This window comes from Macaca mulatta, chromosome 3 (assembly GCF_049350105.2).
Source record: "Macaca mulatta isolate MMU2019108-1 chromosome 3, T2T-MMU8v2.0, whole genome shotgun sequence".
NCBI lineage: Eukaryota > Metazoa > Chordata > Mammalia > Primates > Cercopithecidae > Macaca > Macaca mulatta.
The window spans coordinates 151,381,265-151,398,600 of NC_133408.1; the positions used below are offsets into that span (position 1 = coordinate 151,381,265).

The window sequence follows — 17,336 nt, forward strand, 5'->3', positions numbered from 1 at the left end:
CCTTGTTGGGGTGTAAGGGATTTTATGAGCTGTTACAGGTTTATGGTATTATCTCTTAAATGGCTACCTCAAAATTAAAAGGCAGTATTGTAATCTTTTTTTAATGTATAAAAACTGATGATCCTACTTTAGAAACCCCGAGGAACTGACACACTCAGCAGGATCTTGTGTATTACAAGATGACACAAACGTTCATGCTGCTCAAGAGTAAGGACTTGGAGGGCAAGGAGGACTTGTCTGAACCTCAGAGCAAAGCAGGTATGAAACATCTGGTTCAGAGAAACAGAGTACTCAACTCCTTGAGCTCTTAGGTGCTAAAATCTCGATCTAAGTCCCGCAAATAAAAACACATTGCTGAAGCTAAAGAGAGGTGACGCGTACAGAATTTGGCCCTAAATTATTTAGAAATAGGTCAGCCATTCCCACAGATTTGCAGATTATGGGACTAAGAATGGTATATTGTTACAGAAACATGTGTAAGTGGAAACTCTTCAAACAGGGTGGAGATTTTCCACAATAAACTAAAAGTGTTAATCCTGGATTAGACTGTATATTTCATATATGGTGTATTAAACAGATCAAGCGCTCACTTTTTTATATTAAATAAAAGCATTACACAAATCAATTTGCTATTTCTCTGTATAAATAGCTAAGTATGCTTCAGAGGATTTATCTTAAAAAACGTTTCTGCAAGACCACAGAGTTAATTTCATAGAACCACACTGGAAAGCTAATCACAAAGGGAGGCTATGGCCTGATCAGGATGCAGTCAGGCACCTTACCCGCATCTTGCTCAGGTTTCTGTAGTCATAGTAACTCTCATACTGCTCTGCAATCTTCCGGCACAAGATAATGCCATTCTCCCAACACTGTGGACAAATGAATGAGATCAATGGAACCATCCGACAACATCCACTTACTTCTACCCAAAAGTCAGAACATGAGTGTGTTCAGAGCACCAAGCCTTATTCCTTAATCTTTTTTTTTTTTTTTGAGACGGAGTCTCGCTCTGTCACCAGGCTGGAGTTGCTCAACTCGGCTCACTGCAACCTCTGCCTCCCTGGTCCAAGCGATTCTCCTGCCTCAGCCTCCTAAGTAACTGGGATTACAGGCAGGCACCACCATACCCAGCTAATTCTTGTATTTTTAGTAGAGATGGGGTTTCACCATGTTGACCAGAATGGTCTTGATCTCCTGACCCCATGACCCGCCCACCTTGGCCTCCCAAAGTGCTGGGATTACAGGTGTGATCCACCGCACCTGGCCACTCCTTAATCTTTATAACATACCTTTAATCATATCATTGAGACTTTAAGCTTGAAAATACCATGTAATTAAAATGTAAATTATTAAAAATCCTTTGAATGCTGGAAACGATAATCTACTACAACAGTCATTAATATTTGGTGCATGAACAATATTTTTTGCTGTCATTCCAGAATCATCTTGAAATAACTACAGTTCCACAATGGCCGAGTAGATGGATATAAACAGGCAGAGGAGAGAATTACCACTGACCCCTAAGGCCCAATTATCTGTGACTGGTACCCTGGATTTCTTGCTTGGCTTAGTTGTGCTTGCAAATTGTGAGAGGTCTAACCCAGCTGGTTACTCTCAGCAGAAATGTATAAAAGTCTTTGATCTAGTATAGGTGTCAGCAAACATTTTCTGCAAAGGGCCAGAAAGTCAACACTTTAGTCTTTGAGGACCATATAGTCTTTGTCACAATTACTCAATTCTGCTGTTATAGCACCAAAGCAGTCGTAGACACAATTAAGCATGGCTGTGTTCCAATAAGAATTTAGGGCCAATAAAACATGCATTTCATATCATTTTCACATGTCCCAAAATGTTATGATTCCTTTGATTTCTTTCAAACATTTAAAAACGTAAAAGAGATTTGTAGCTTTGGGGCTGCACAAAAACAGGCAGTGAGTCATGTGACCTGTGGACCATAGTTTGCAACCCCTGATCTAGCACAAACTCCTGGGGATGGACCAATACATGAATCCAGAGAGTTTGTACCACCTTATCCCACAGGTGGAAACTTTACAGCAGGAGGGCACAAAAACATTTCTTTTGGTATTCATGTAATGGTATGTCAGTGTAGCTAGATAAATAATAAAGGAAGATGTGAAAGAAGCAATTTCCGCCGGGCGCGGTGGCTCAAGCCTGTAATCCCAGCACTTTGGGAGGCCGAGACGGGCGGATCACGAGGTCAGGAGATCGAGACCATCCTGGCTAACACGGTGAAACCCTGTCTCTACTAAAAAAAATACAAAAAACTAGCCGGGCGAGGTGGCGGGCGCTTGTAGTCCCAGCTACTCGGGAGGCTGAGGCAGGAGAATGGCGTAAACCCGGGAGGCGGAGCTTGCAGTGAGCTGAGATCCGGCCACTGCACTCCAGCCTGGGTGACAGAGCGAGACTCCGTCTCAAAAAAAAAAAAAAAAAAAAAAAGAAAGAAGCAATTTCCTTGCATCAAATTTTTACGTGTACCCAATTATATTTTGTAAAAGAATTACAGCCATTGGTTGTATTTTAATTTTCTGTTTAACCTTCGCAATCTGGAAGATATATTTGAGTCTAAGACATGTACCACCAAAGCACCCAAGTGTTCAAATCCAATAAACAATGGTGGTCAGATTCATGAATTTTTTAAAAGAGGACTACAAGCCCTTGAAGAGGGGGAGGAAGTGGAGGGAGGTGATGTACTGAATTGCTTTATGAGGTCAGTGACGTTTTTTCAACACCCCAAGGCATCTCTTAAGTATATGATGGGATGCCACAAAATTCTTTAAACAAATTAAGTTTCATATATTTTACCTTAAAGTAGAATGGGGCAGAATGCATGCCAATTTCGGGAGACTGTGAAGGGTGATAATGGTTTTTCAGAGAATATAATACCTGTGTGCTACAGTCTGCACATTTGGGTCTCCTACAAATTCGTATGTTGAAATCCTAACCCCCATGGGATGGTATTAGGAAATGGGGTCTTTGGAAGTGATTAGGTCATGAGGGTGGAGCCCTCATGATTGGCATTAGTGCCCTTATAAAAGAGGCCCCAGAGAGTTAGCCAGTCCCTTTCACCATGTGAAGACACAGCAAGATGGCCCTCACCAGACACTGTATCTGCCAGGGCCTTGATCTTGAACTTCTCAGCCTTCAGAACTGTGAGAAATAAATTTCTGTTGTTTATAAGCTACCCAGTCTAGGGTATTTTGCTAAAGCAGCCAGGAATGGACTATGTTACTGGCGATCAAAATCTCTAAATCCTTGTTTATCAAAGTGTAATGAAAAGGTCACGCACATTGGACTCTCCTAGGGTCCTTGTTAAAATCACAGATTCCCCAGCCTCGTGCCAGACAAGGCATGAATCAGAATGGCTGATTCAAAATCAAAACGAATCAGAATGGCTAGGAGTGGGGCCTAGGAATCCTCATTTTAACAAGCTCTTGGGTGTTTCTAATATACGTTAAAATGTGAGGATCTCTGCTCAAGGAGGTGGGCATTCATACACTAGAAATGAAAGGGAAAGGGACATCAACACCACCACCCCAGGAGGGACCCCGGGTGGGGCAGGGCCACTTACTTTGCCTCTGTCAAAGTTCTGGATGATGGTGAGGTGCAGGTGCTCTTTGCGCTGCCATTCTGTTTGCATGGGGTAGGTCAGGAACTCCCTGAGGGGCCGATCAGACCATTCCAGTAGCTCATCATATAAGAGGAGGGTATATGCAGCTTCTGCAAGTCACGTGGGAAGGCAATGATTGAGACAGGACCCCAAGCCACATTCCTTCAAATGTGGCCAGTTTCCGACAAACTGGGAAAAAAATACTATTTTCTAAACTTCGTGATATAGCAGAAAAATGTCCAGAATATATGCAGCAGTAGGGTAATGAACGAGGACTTCCCCTGGATGATGGACTTGGACTTCTCAGAGATCTGTACTTCATCTTTTGTTTCCCTGTAATTTCTGTTTCTGTTTTTGCCTTTTGTTTTTGTTTTCCCTAAAATGTCTGTATGCTACAGCATAATAAAAATGTGTAAGGATATCTTGCTGTTGCTGGTTCAAAGATGTGGGGAGACAGGCCTTTGTTTGCTGGGAGAGTTCACTAGTAAGTTCCTTGGGGACTATGAGCATCTTCCAAAGAGCAGGCTTAGGAAACAAAAAATGGCAAATTCTTTGGAATAATAAAGGGCTGAAAAATTGAAACTGGTGAGGAGCGGGGATCAGAGTGGAGGCAGAATTTACAAGGGGCAAAGAAGCCAGAGAGAAGCTGAGTGAAGACAAAAAAAAAAAAAAAAAAGAAAAAGAAAAAGAAAGAAAAAAATCTAGCAACAGGGTAGGAATTGGAGAGGGTGGAAATGCTGGATGAGGAGTAGGGGGAGTATGTCGGTGTGTGGGTGTATTTGTGTGTGTGAGAGAGAATGAACTGTTGCAGGCTGTGTGACATGACCACCTTGCCCCAGATGGCCCCACAAATCTTCTGTAAAGACTACTGATATCATTACGTGCTTGACATGGTTGAATTTCCTGCAGAAACAAGGGGTGATTTTTCCATATACACATAAGTGGAAAAGGTGACTTATGAATTTAAGTATAGTTGACAGATAGTGTATTTGACAGAATACTTGCCATTCTGCAGGTCTCTCCTTTTCCTGAACTGTAAATATAGCCAAATAGATCAAGAATAGGGACCAGAATTGTCACTGATAAAGGACTATAATAATTTTTCCTCTAATGTCATAATAGCCAACTCAATTACTAAATTGAATAAAATGGACAAATACTTAGGTTATTCGTCCATTTAACTCCACCTCATAGGTTTCTCAAAAGACATAATGGTAGCTTTTCAGATGGTATCAACAATGGTAATTCCTTTTCTTCATTTATTTGCCTTTAGGGTAACTACACATAAAGCCCTAAAGTAACATGCTAAGTTATAATGCTATGATGTGGCCATCTGCATGTAAAAAAGATAGTTGCAATAAGAAGGGCCAGGGCACCTATCACAGGCTCTGGTCTTTTTTCTCTTCAATTACATTTGGTGAGCTTATACAATCTCCTGGTCAATTACTATTGTGAAAGCTTTCCTAATCCACCAGCAGTCTCTTATCCCCCTCCACTCAGTTTGCAGTTACCAATATGAACTTCTTTCAATGCAAATAAATGATGATGTTGCTTCCCTGGTTAAAACCAGTCAATGACTCTCAGTAGCTCAAACAATAAATTTAGGTCTCCTACAGTGACAGAGAAGGTTGCTCATGATCTGGTTCTTACCAGTCTCTCTATCCCCATTTTCCCATTGGCTCTCCATGTAGTACAGGTATGAAAGAGCCCACCTCCAACTCTTTTAAGAAGCTTCAGTAGCTGCTGAGGCTCCAGTCCTCATAGTTGGACCCCCCGGACTCCAGTATCCACTTTCCAGGAATGAGCAAGATGCACTGTGGTCCAGAGGCAGCTGGGCACAAGAAAGCTGCCCGACAGGGACAGGGATGCCTTCTGTTGCATGCACTCTTGTTGGTCTCTTTCTTTATGGGATTGAATGTAAGATGGACAGAGAAAGCAGCCACTAAAAAGGGTGTCAGTTAACTGGTGGATGCAGACACAGAGCTGAATCACCATAACATAGGTAGCCATGGAAGACTGCTCTGATTGCACAAGAATTATAATAACCAGATCCTCAGAAGAGTGCTGTTATTTTAATAGGCATCTAGTTTTCTCTGACATCCCTGAGATGATCTCCTGATGTTTAATTCCCCATGTATCATTGTAATAATGTATAATCCCAGCACTTTCGGAGGCTGAGGCAGGTGCATCACCTGAGGCCAGGAGTTTGAGATCAGCCTGGCCAACATGTCTCTACTAAAAATACAAAAAACTTTAGCCAGGCACGGTGGCAGGCACCTGTAATCTCAGCTGCTCAGGAGTCTGAGGCAGGAGAATCGCTTGAACCTAGGAGGCGAAAGTGGCAGTGAGCCGAGATCACACCACTCTACTCCAGCCTGGGCGACAGAATGAGACTCTGTCTCAAAAACAAAACAAAACAAAACAAATCTGGAAAAAATGCAATGGGAAAAAAGAGATGGGAAAAATCACTCAGCCTACGGGAGGATTGTGGGGCATGGAGATGGTGAGAGAAAGAGAAGAAAAAGAACTTCAGGAGGGGGATGGCTGCATGGAAAAGAAGGCGAAGGAGCTGATCCTGAAGGATGAAAGGAGGGTATGTGGTACAAGTGGTAAGATGAGGCTGAATAGACAGGCGTTGGTTCAATTACAACAGACCTTGAATAAAGAATTTGTAGTTTATTTTGTAGAACACATACACTGACAAGAGAGTGCTGTCTAGGGAAGGAGTTGGCAAACTTTTTCTTAAAGGGCCAGACAGTAAATAATTTAGGCTGTGGTCTTTATCTCCACTACTCAGTTCTGCCACTGTGGTGCAAAAGCAGAAACAGACAGTACATAAACAAGTGGGCATGGGTGAGCTGTTATAAAACTTCCCTTACAAAATAAGGTAGCTAGCCTGTAGGTTGTAGTTTGCTGACTCCTGTCCCAAAGAGTAACTGGTGATAGTCCAGAGGCAGTCAGGTGAGAAATGATGAAGGTCTAACTGAGGCAGTGAAGATGGGAATAGTGAAAAGGAAATGGTTTTGAGAGATTTCTAGGAAACAGAATTAATAGAACTTCATGAATGATTATTTGAGGGAGGCTAGAAAAGTCAAAGATACACCAGGGTCTTCTGACTGAGTAAACAGTGATGTTACTAATTGAGACAGTGGAACCTCAGCTAGAGGAATGTGTAAATTCTAGGAACACAAGTACCATTTCAGAAATGATTCCCTTACTCTTTTAAAGCTGGGGGAGGAGCCATGATTCAGGAGTTCCTTGGAAGAACAGTGTGGCAAAAGACCAAGATTTGTAGTTCCCAAATCTAATTAAAGGGTTCTGCTTAAGATGGAGTACATCCTCTCTCTCCCACTGATTACAACTAAACAGCCTGGAGAGACTATATAACACAACTACTGGAGGACTCTGAAAAGTAAGTAAGAGCAGGTGGACTGAGGAAAAAACTAATACTCAAAGAATGACATACCATAGTTAATTCTGTTTTTATTTTTCGCCTTCCATATCTCCTGGCTTAGACTTTCCTGTTTCCTGGAACTGCAAATGGGAACAGACAGAAAAAGCTCCAAGAAAAGTTCCTTTAGTCGGAGTACCGGGTAGAAGGTCCCCTGTGGGGTGAAGCTCTATAGAAATTTCTGGCCTCACTCTGAGTTTCAGAAACAAAGCTACACAATGCAGGGGTGGCAGTGAGTGCAGTGGCAGTGGCAGTAGTGCCTTCTATGAGCTCTTTTCTTTCACTGCTTTGCCCACAGAGAGACCAATTGCAGAGAGAGCATCACGGCATGAAGAGGATCAAGCCTTGGCTATATAGCCAGAGTACTAGGAAAGGAAGTTCTTGGGAGACAGGAAGAATGGGGAGGATCACAGAGGGGAGGGAGCTCAAGAAAGGGATGCTAAATTCTGTATATGAAGTCAGACTCATCTCCAAGGTGCACAAGTGTAGAACAAACCAATGGATCAATATAACAAGGACTTCTATCTGTTAAAATTTAAAAAGTTAATGTCTTCCTAAAGATTTTAACAGAATCCAGAGTCCTAGAACATAATATTCAAAAGGTCTAGAATATAATCCAAAATTATCTGACTTTTAAAAAACTAAACAACTCTCAAAGGGCAAAAGCAATGAAAAGATGCCAACCCCAACTAGATGCAGATGTTAGAATTATAGCCAAAGACTATGAGGTAGTTATTATAACCATGCTCCACGAAGTAAAGGTGAACATTTTTGAATAAATAAAAAGATAGACATTCTTTGCAAAGAAATTGAAGTTGTAAAAAGAAAATAACTACATGGAAATGTTAGAACTGAATAATGCAATAACAAAAATAAACATTTCACTGGAAAGGCTCAATAGCTGAATGAAGTGACAGAAGAAAATCAGTGGACTTAAATCAATAGACATTAGTGATCTGAAAAAAAAGGAAGAAGAAAAGTTGAACAAAAATGAACAGAGTTCCAGGAACCTATGGAACAATATCAAAAGGCCCAACATTAATGCCATTACAGTCCTCAAAATGAGGAGAAGAACTGGTAGAGAAATATATTTAAGGATATAACACTTGGGAACTTCCCGAATTTGGTAAAGGAAATAAATGTACAGATCCAAGAAACTCAGCAAACCCAAACAAGTTAAACTAAACAGGAAAACCACGCCCATACATACAATAATCAAACCACTGAAAACCAAAGATAAAGTCCTGAAGATAACCAAAAAAAGTTACAAATTTCAGGTAGGTGAGTAATTTATTTTTATTATTTTTTGAGACAGGGTCTGGCTCTGTCATCCAGGGTGGAGTGCAGTGGTGCGATTTTGGCTCACTGCAGCCTCTGCCTCCCAGGCTCAAGTGATCCACCTCAGCCTCCCGAATAGCTGGGACTACAGATGTATACCACCATGCCTGGCTAATTTTTTGTATTTTTGGTGGAGACAGGGGTTTCGCCACATTTTCCAGGCTGGTCCATAACTCCTGGGCTCAAGCGATCCACCTGCCTTGGCCACCCAAAGTGATGGGATTACAGGCGTGAGCCACCAGGTCCGGCCTCGTAGGTGAGTAATTTAAATGACTGCATATTTCTCGTTAGACACCATTAAGGCCAGAACACAGTGGAATTATATTTTTAAAGTACTGAAACAAAAGAACTGTTCACCTACAATACTGTATCCAGCAAACATATCCTTCAGGGATGAAGATGAAATAAAGACATTCTTAGATGAAGGAAAACTAAGAAGATTCTTCACCACTGCATCTGCTTTAAAAGAAATACTAAAACAAGTTCTTCAGGCTCAACAAAAAATTATAATAACAGAAGGAACCTGGGAACTTCATGAATGCAGAAAGAAGAACAGAAATGGCAAACATCTGAGTAAATAGAATAAAGTATTTTTATCCTCTTAAATTTGTTAAAATAGGTATGACTATTGAAAGGCAAAAATTATGACATCATTTGATGGGACTTTCAATGTATGTAGATGTAATACATATGACAACTACAACATACAGTGGGGAGGATAATGAGACCTACATAGTTGTAAAATTCTCATATTTAACTTTGATATGGTTTGGCTGTGTTCCCACCCAAATCTCATCTTCAATTGTAGCTCCCACAATTCCCATGTGTCATGGGAGGGAGCAGGTGGGAGGTAATTGAATCATGGGGGATGGTCTTTCCCATGCTGCTCTCATAATAGTGAATAAGTCTCACAAGATCTGATGGTTTTATAAGGGGGAGTTACCCTACACAAACTCTCTCTTGTCTGCTGCCATGTAAGATGTGCCTTTTGCCTTCCACCATGATTGTGAGGCCTCCCCAGCCACGTGGAACTGTAAGTCCATTAAACCTCTTTTTCTTTATAAATTACCCAGTCTCAGGTATGTCTTTATCAGCAGTGTGAAAACAGACTAATACAAACTTGAAGTGGTAAAATCTTAACTATAAGCAGACTGTAAGAAGTTATGTATGTATTTTGTAATCCCAAGAGCAACCTCTGAAAAAGTATGCAGAGATATAGTCAAACAACCTACATGTGTGCCTATATGTATCATGTATATGATATATATAGAATCTGCAGAAATATTCAACTAAAAATAAATTTTAATTTTAAAGTAGAAATGCTTGAGTCTTCCACTCAAATTATGAAAAGCGTAGGAATGATCATGCTTAATACACCAGCCCCTTCCCCAATCTAAGCCAAAAGACAGAATTACCTGTAAAGTTCTGTGCTTTGAGATGCAGATCATAGAGTTTGTGAATGTAGCGTATATACATCTCCTCCTTGTTCAGTTCAGTCTTATAGAAGTTCTGTAAAATAAGAGTACAGGTATGGATAGTTCCTCAACAGTCTGGCCTACAATTATCTGCCTTTTACTCTGCTAACGTTCCATGTCTGAAGCCAAGAGAACTGATGCATTTTTCCATGTAAATATCTCTAAAAATGAAGTAAGGTGGGTCAGTGACAGTGTCAGTCATTTCCTAGCAATTACTGGATAAGTTGGTATCTTGTTATTTTTTATTTTATTTTATTTATTTATTTATTTTTTTGAGACTGAGTCTCGCTGTGTCGCCCAGGCTGGAGCACAGTGGCCAGATCTCAGCTCACTGCAAGCTCCACCTCCCGGGTTTACACCATTCTCCTGCCTCAGCCTCCCGAGTAGCTGGGACTACAGGCGCCTGCCACCACACCCGGCTAGTTTTTTGTATTTTTCTTTAGTAGAGACGGGGTTTCACCGTGTTAGCCAGGATGGTCTCGATCTCCTGACCTTGTGATCCGCCTGTCTCGGCCTCCCAAAGTGCTGGGATTACAAGCTTGAGCCACTGTGCCTGGCCCCCATCTTGTTATTATCAGGTTATTATCCCTGATTCCTATTTCTTTACTTTTTATGATTTTTTGTTAGTTTAAATGTCAATGAACAATCAGCCTGTTCAACTAAAAAATATTAAGAATATGTAACAGATTAACCCATTTATTAACTTTGTTGATTTATATTCAAAGGACAGTTTCTTTCATTTTAAATTTCAAAGATATTTTGTTCTAAAGAAAAAAGTCTCAGCTGGGCACGGTGGCTCATGCCTGTAATCCCAGCACTTTGGGAGGCCAGGGTGGGTGGATCACGAGGTCAAAAGATCGAGACCATCCTGGCCAACATGGTGAAACCCCATCTCTACTAAAAATACAAAAATTAGCTGGGTGTGGTGGCACACACCTGTAATCCCAGCTACTTGGGAGGCTGAGGCAGAAGAATTGCTTGAACCAAGGAGGCAGAGGCTGCAGTGAGCCAAGATCATGCCACTGCACTGCAGCCTGGTGACAGAGCAAGACTCCGTCTCAAAAAAGAGAAAAAAAAAAAAAAAGCAAAAAGTGTCTAAGACATACAGGTAAGGATGAGTAAAAGCAATGTAAAAGAATGTGAAGGAGGGTAAATAAAAAGGCTCTTTATTTTTAAGATGTTATTCTGCATTTCCTACGTGTTGGACTTCAAATGTTTCTAGTTTATGTCCAAAACATAAAGGGACTAAGAGATTTTATTTCAAATTATTATTATAGAAACATGCTTACTGAAAATATTTTGTTTCCTAAGAAGTATTTAGATCTTAGGAAACATCTCTAAAATGTTTTTAACAAAAACTCAACTTTTACTTACCTGGACACATTATGTTGGCTATTTTATTTTTAGACAGAGTCTCACTCTGTCACCCAGGCTGGAGTGCAGTGGTGCAATCTCAGCTCACGGCAACCTCCGCCTCCCGAGTTCAAGTGATTCTCCTGCCTCAGCCTCCTGAGTAACTGGGATTACAAGTGTGCACCACCACACCAAACTAAGGATTTTTAGTAGAGATGGGGCTTTGCCATGATGCCTAGGCTGGTCTTGAACTCCTGACCTCAAGTGATTCACCTGCCTCGGCCTCCCAAAGTGCTGGGATTACAGGCATGAACCACTGATCCTGGCCTAGGCTGGCATTTTAAAGGCATACTCATAAGCATCCAAAGCTACTTCTTCACCACATTAGAAAGCACATAAGTCCTCACTGAACTTAGTCAACATAAAAGTGAATATAAATGAAGTTGGGTTCTAGTAAAAGCATAATGTTGTCAGTCTCCAAAAAAGACACGTTTAGTGAACAAATCATTGTGCATTATGAAATCTCTGCTGGAGACACTTGAACTACTATCACTATTTATTGTTACTGTTTTATTTGATGCTAGTTGGTGTGTGGAAGAAGGGGAAATCAGTGATGAGGGAATAAATCTGTTGACTTGCGGGAGTGACAGGCTTTTCTAAGGAGGAAAGACCAGGAATTCTAAAAACGTTTTAAAGCTGATTAGCTAGACAGGGCTTTGGTAATAATGGACCAACCTAGCAAGTGTGGCTGTTGAAATGGTACTTGGGCTTGAAGCCTAAGGATCTGCTATCAAATGTACTTTCTGCCCATTACCTAACAGATGTCCGTTCTTCAATCTGAAGACTCTTCCAACTTTGAGACACTGATATTAAGTCAAATACAACATAAATTTTTTTTTCAATTTATACCATTATCCTCCTTCTTTTACTCTTGTCTCCTGTAGATCTTGGCATTCTTTAAAAAGTTCAGTAAATAATGCTATTCACATCTCTCTTATTATAACCAAAATTATTTTAATTAGCAAGAATTGTTGTACCATAAACACAAATCTAACAACTCCACAGCAGGTTTTTATATTATTAAAGGATGATTTGCTCTAATAGCTTTCTGGTAAGAAGCAGCTTTGAGAACAAAACAAGCAATCACTCTAAATAAATAGTTATCTTAAAAAAAAAATCTCCAGTCAGCAGATGATAATCTTTCAAATGTCTGACAAAGTGTGTGACACAAAGAACAAAACAATAATTACATTTCCTAGTATTAGTCATATCAAATATTACTTTTTTAAAAAAACCAATTTAACTCGGATCTTGTAAGGAATGCCAAAGCTCTCCTGAAGACAATCTGGAATTGACTTTTCCAAAAAGTTAAGAGAAGTCTCTAAGAGGAAGTGAGTAATTGAAGAGAACCACATTGCTACTAGAAAAAAATCAAGAACTTTCCATGTGGAGTAGAGGCTAAAACGATTAGCTTCAAAGTGATATTTTTGGTTCTTTAATAAGTATTCTTCTGCTAGTCTGAAATAAGTAGAGCTTTTGAAGTGTTAAAATTTTCTAGAAGGACTATTCTTGGTCAGTGCAAAGCTATCAGGATAATGTCCCAAGTGGTTAGTAATGTGGCCACTGATTATACTATGTTAAATCTCAGGTGTATTCCTACTGGGAGACTAAATACATTAAAGGCAGAGCATTAACTCTTTCATCTAAGGAAGTGATCTCTTCTTTTATACCAATTGTGGAAAAGAACATAAGGTCTATATTTATTTGTTCATCTCCAAATGGAAGGTACTTGTGAAAGAAGATGGAAGAATGCAGAGCATTACTTTGGGGAAAGGTAAAGACTTTGAGGTTATTTATGAGACTTTGTGCCTGGAGTTGAGGCAGAATCAGGGTTAAGAAGACAGAGAAGACCTAAAGCACTTAGCTTTTCTCCCAACACTGACATACAAGCAGAGACGTGGGAGAAACTCAGGCTGAAGGTCTTGACTGTGATGAGAGGCTGGCAAAAGCAGGTAAGAAACTGGAGAATCAACTAGGAAATTTAAGAGAGGGAATGACTATGTTCAAGGTTAGAAATGAGTATTGAGAGCAGAGGTCAATGGTCTGACCCAGTGAGCCTGGGCTGATGGCCTACAGGTTACCGTTGGGTCTAATGAAAACATTATGGAAGACAGTGAACAAGATGTGGCCTGATAGAGGATGCTTAGGTTTCACTATTTTTAGGGACCGATATTGGAGGTGGAGATGTAACAATTAGATTAAAAATGTGGAGGAGGCAGTGGGTGTGATAAAGACGGATACCATCCTAGACTCAGAGATGAGGAGCAGTGCAGCAAAAAATGAGGAAAATAGATGAAAAGACAGTCACAAGAAAGCAGAAGCCCTGAGCTTTGAAGACGGACTGTGACAGAAGTAGACAAAGTAATACAAAACTAAACAAAACAAAAAGACAGAAACTGATGAGCTAAGAAAAGGCAAAATCAAAGTAGGGACAAAAAAGAATTTCAAGGTGCAAGCAAATAGAGAACAATATGGTATGTGAGGAACTCAAATGATCAGAGTAAGGATAAGGATGACTGTGCAGAACTTAGAATGTAATAGATGGCAAGGATTCCTTTATTCTATAAAATATAACAAAAAGAAACCATGAGATTCATAAATACAGAACTAGACTTTTCCTGTATTTCATATTTTCCTGTACTTCAGATCTGATTAAAGGAACTTATGAAAAACATTAATTTGACTTATGCTAAAATATGAAAAATAAATGTCTAAATGTAGGGCCACTCCTTTGCTCTGCGGTAAGAATACCATTCTATTTAATAGTTAGTTATGTGACATTTTATATAAATGTTGGCTTGCCCAGGACAGCTTTGGATTAGCCTGTTATTCTTACAGAATGTTTAATTTTACTCTCAAAAATGTCCTGCTTGGTCATCCTAGTTATAAAGCAAACCTTAACAAAGCTGCTATTATGAATTCAATTTGCAAAAAAGCTAGAGTGAAAATTAGCGTGTTAAATAGAAAACTGTCATAAGTTCACAAATGAAGAGATCACTAATATTTAAGAAAATATGGACTGCATATCACTCTGTGAGAAAGGAAAAGAAGAACAGAAAGAAATTGTTACACAAAAGTAGAAAGACCTCTAACAGGGGACACAGTGCTTTTTCCCAGGACAGCAACAAGACTCTAGGGGGGTGATGTAGTACAACCAGGAAACCAAACAGCATCACTCTGGGATCCCACAGGGGTCTCCTATTAGGGCTGCGGGGAATGCAGGGGATGCACTTTGTAATGTCGGGGACTGAGGATTTCCTGGGCTTTAATTTAACCTGTAGCTCACTATGCTTCTCTTAAAAACACTTGTAAATTTAGAAATAACTCTTCTAAGAAACATCACATTGCAGATTAAACACAAACAAAACATAGTATTTCTGGGAAAAAAAATACCAGTATTAGGAGAAAAGGAAAAAAAGGGGAATAGTTTACTAACCAGAAGGCTAACTGTGCAGCCAATCTTTTTGCCATCTACCTCTCCCATTTTCATGCAGTCCCTAAAAACAAAAAGCAATAGTCAGAACTCAGAACTTCCTTCCTAGGGGCAAACACAATTTGTTCTTTTTGGGGGGAAAAAAAGAAAGAAAGAAAGAAAGAAAAAGAAGCCACTTTTAGAGACCAGAGGCAATTTGCATGCTCCAAGGACTGATAATCTAATCTCTGGGGAATCTGGGGAGTCAGAGACTCTTGAGCATCAGCTTCCGTTAAGAATTGCATTGCCATTGTCTCAATGGACATGGGCTCAGGAAGTTAGAGTGAAAGTGTGTTATTGTACACTTTCTACAGTGGGATGAGAAGTGGTTGGTAAGCCTGGCCATTAACAACGAGAATGAGGGTTTCATTCCTAAAATAACACCAAACCACCATGTATTTAAGTGGGATGAACTACTTTAACAGTTTAGATAATATAAAAATAAAAAACATAGGTCTACGGAAGGTGACAGTGTAAGTTTCATCCCACCCACGTCCCCTTTTTAAGAGAATAGCAAGACTGTACAATTCTCCGTTACACTGTTTTCACCCGAAAATGGATTGGTTCTACTGGTTCTAGGGGCTAAGTTTAAATATCAAAATAAAGATTCTTTTTTTTTTTTTTTTTTTTTTTTTTGGGAACTCTCAGGGACTCTGAGAATCCTCTCAATTCACCAAGACTTTGAAAGAACTATCAAAAAACAAAACAAAGCAACAAAAAAGAAGCAAAAGCTCAAATTAATGGCTCAGAACCAGCTGGTTAGAAGTTCATTATCTTAGTACACCAGGTTCCATGGTCTGATAATCAATTGAGTGATTCACAAGAGTGGAACGTTGATTGTATTCTATTTGATTTTCTAACTGGAGTTTAGCATGAACTGGAGTTCAGAAAAACATGCGACTTGGCTTACCTGTAATCTAACAACCTCTCCATTAGACGAGTTACAGTAGCAATTAATGAAACGCCACTTTCCCGCCATGTTTCCCGCTCAATTTTCTTTAGTAGACTGGAAAAGAAAGAACCCGGGGCATTTTCAACATTTATTTTTATCAGTCACCATGACAACCACTTTACTTTCATCAGTACCTTAAATGCCTTAGCAACCACTGCAACATCTCACAAGTAGCACAATTTGCAAACAATGTCTTACCTAGGATAGGGACCAAATAGTGGAATTCTAATCCAGGAAGCATTGACAAAGCAAATTGATTTTCAGATTATCCAAGTCATAAAATACAAACACATGCATATAATCATATTTTCAAAATACACAAGCATCTCACAGCTCAAAGACATTTTTTTCCTAGTTTCTCTCTTACACTAACAGAGGCTTGCGTCTTACCACATCAAATAACACTGCAAAAAGCAAAAACAGGAGTGCCTCCAAGTTTACTTTTAAGCAAGATCTTGCTTTATTCACATAAAAATATTTTCCTACCTCTCAGTGGAATGCATCTTCATCCAAGCAATTTTACTGCAATGCAACTGCTACAGGAAAATCCTTGTACAGACGGTATGACGTTTTGCGTTTTTTCCTTTCACTTAACATTTGCCCACTCAATACATATTGTACTATCTGTGCACTCACTCAACAGTTTCATTCATTTTGTCACTGATCACAGAGGATTTTCTGTGTGGTTGTTAGAGCAGACTGATGACAAGTACCGAACCACATCTCTCCTCCTACATTTCCCCTAATCCTAAGCACCTTGGAGCAGAGGTACTATGTAAACACAAAATAATAACAATCATGATAATTAGAATCTGTGTTACTTTCACTCCCACTTCTCAGCAAATTAACACAGTATTTGGCAAAGGCTTTATGATTGAACTTTCCCCAAAAGATAAAAGTAAGAACATAAGCATGGCAATATGTGGATACTTCCCTACCCCTCGAAATTTAATGATCGTCATTTCTGTCTAGAATCTTATTTGTCTTTCATCTTAATTTCAGGAATAAGAGAGAAAACATTTCTTACAAGTACAATCTAAGCATATCATATATGTACTTAGTTCAAAAATAAACGTTCAAGAAGAAAGCTGTTTTGTCAAAGCTTTCTCTTGTCTGTGGCTATGTTCTCTTCCAAGTTTTCTCTCCATCATCCCCCATCTCTTTCTCTTGCTATTGGCATTCTAGTGCCCAGCCTTCTGTCTTGTCTCCTCCTCTGTTTCCTATGCATCTCTCATCCTGTTTTTCTGGTTTATTCTAAACTGTTTCTTAGGTTAAGGGTGGAGACTGTATATGGAAGGCATGGAATCTGCCCTGACCAGTCCTGCAGGGAAGGTCCCCTAGTTTGTTTAAAATGTGCTTTCTTTTAAAAACTCTGAGCAGCACCTGTTTCAGGCTTAAAGTGCAAATTGTATTGAACTCAAATGAAAATCTGCCTGCCAAAAAGCAATGCGGAATGATGTAGAAATTTCCCCGTGACAGCCTACACCTCATACTTTAGAGGCTGAAAAACAAAGAACTCAGGTTAGGTAATAATTCTAAAAATACATGGAGACTTCTTTTATGGGCATAAGTTTCATTAATTTGCACAGACTTCTGATGCAGTAAGA

At 39.7% G+C, this 17,336-nt stretch overlaps 1 protein-coding gene across 4 annotated transcripts in view; it reads right to left on the reverse strand.

Annotated features, from left to right (window-relative positions):
* The window catches only part of DOCK4 (dedicator of cytokinesis 4), a 469,859-nt gene that overhangs the window by 41,606 nt on the left and 410,917 nt on the right, over positions 1-17,336 (reverse strand). For all 4 annotated transcript variants that reach the window (XM_077997203.1, XM_077997201.1, XM_077997202.1 and 1 more), the window contains exons 33-37: positions 15,688-15,783; positions 14,742-14,802; positions 9,833-9,926; positions 3,590-3,738; positions 783-869 (exon numbers count right to left, since the gene is read on the reverse strand). In XM_077997203.1, the coding sequence (XP_077853329.1) occupies positions 783-869; positions 3,590-3,738; positions 9,833-9,926; positions 14,742-14,802; positions 15,688-15,783 (487 nt within the window). The remainder of the gene's footprint in view (positions 1-782; positions 870-3,589; positions 3,739-9,832; positions 9,927-14,741; positions 14,803-15,687; positions 15,784-17,336) is intronic.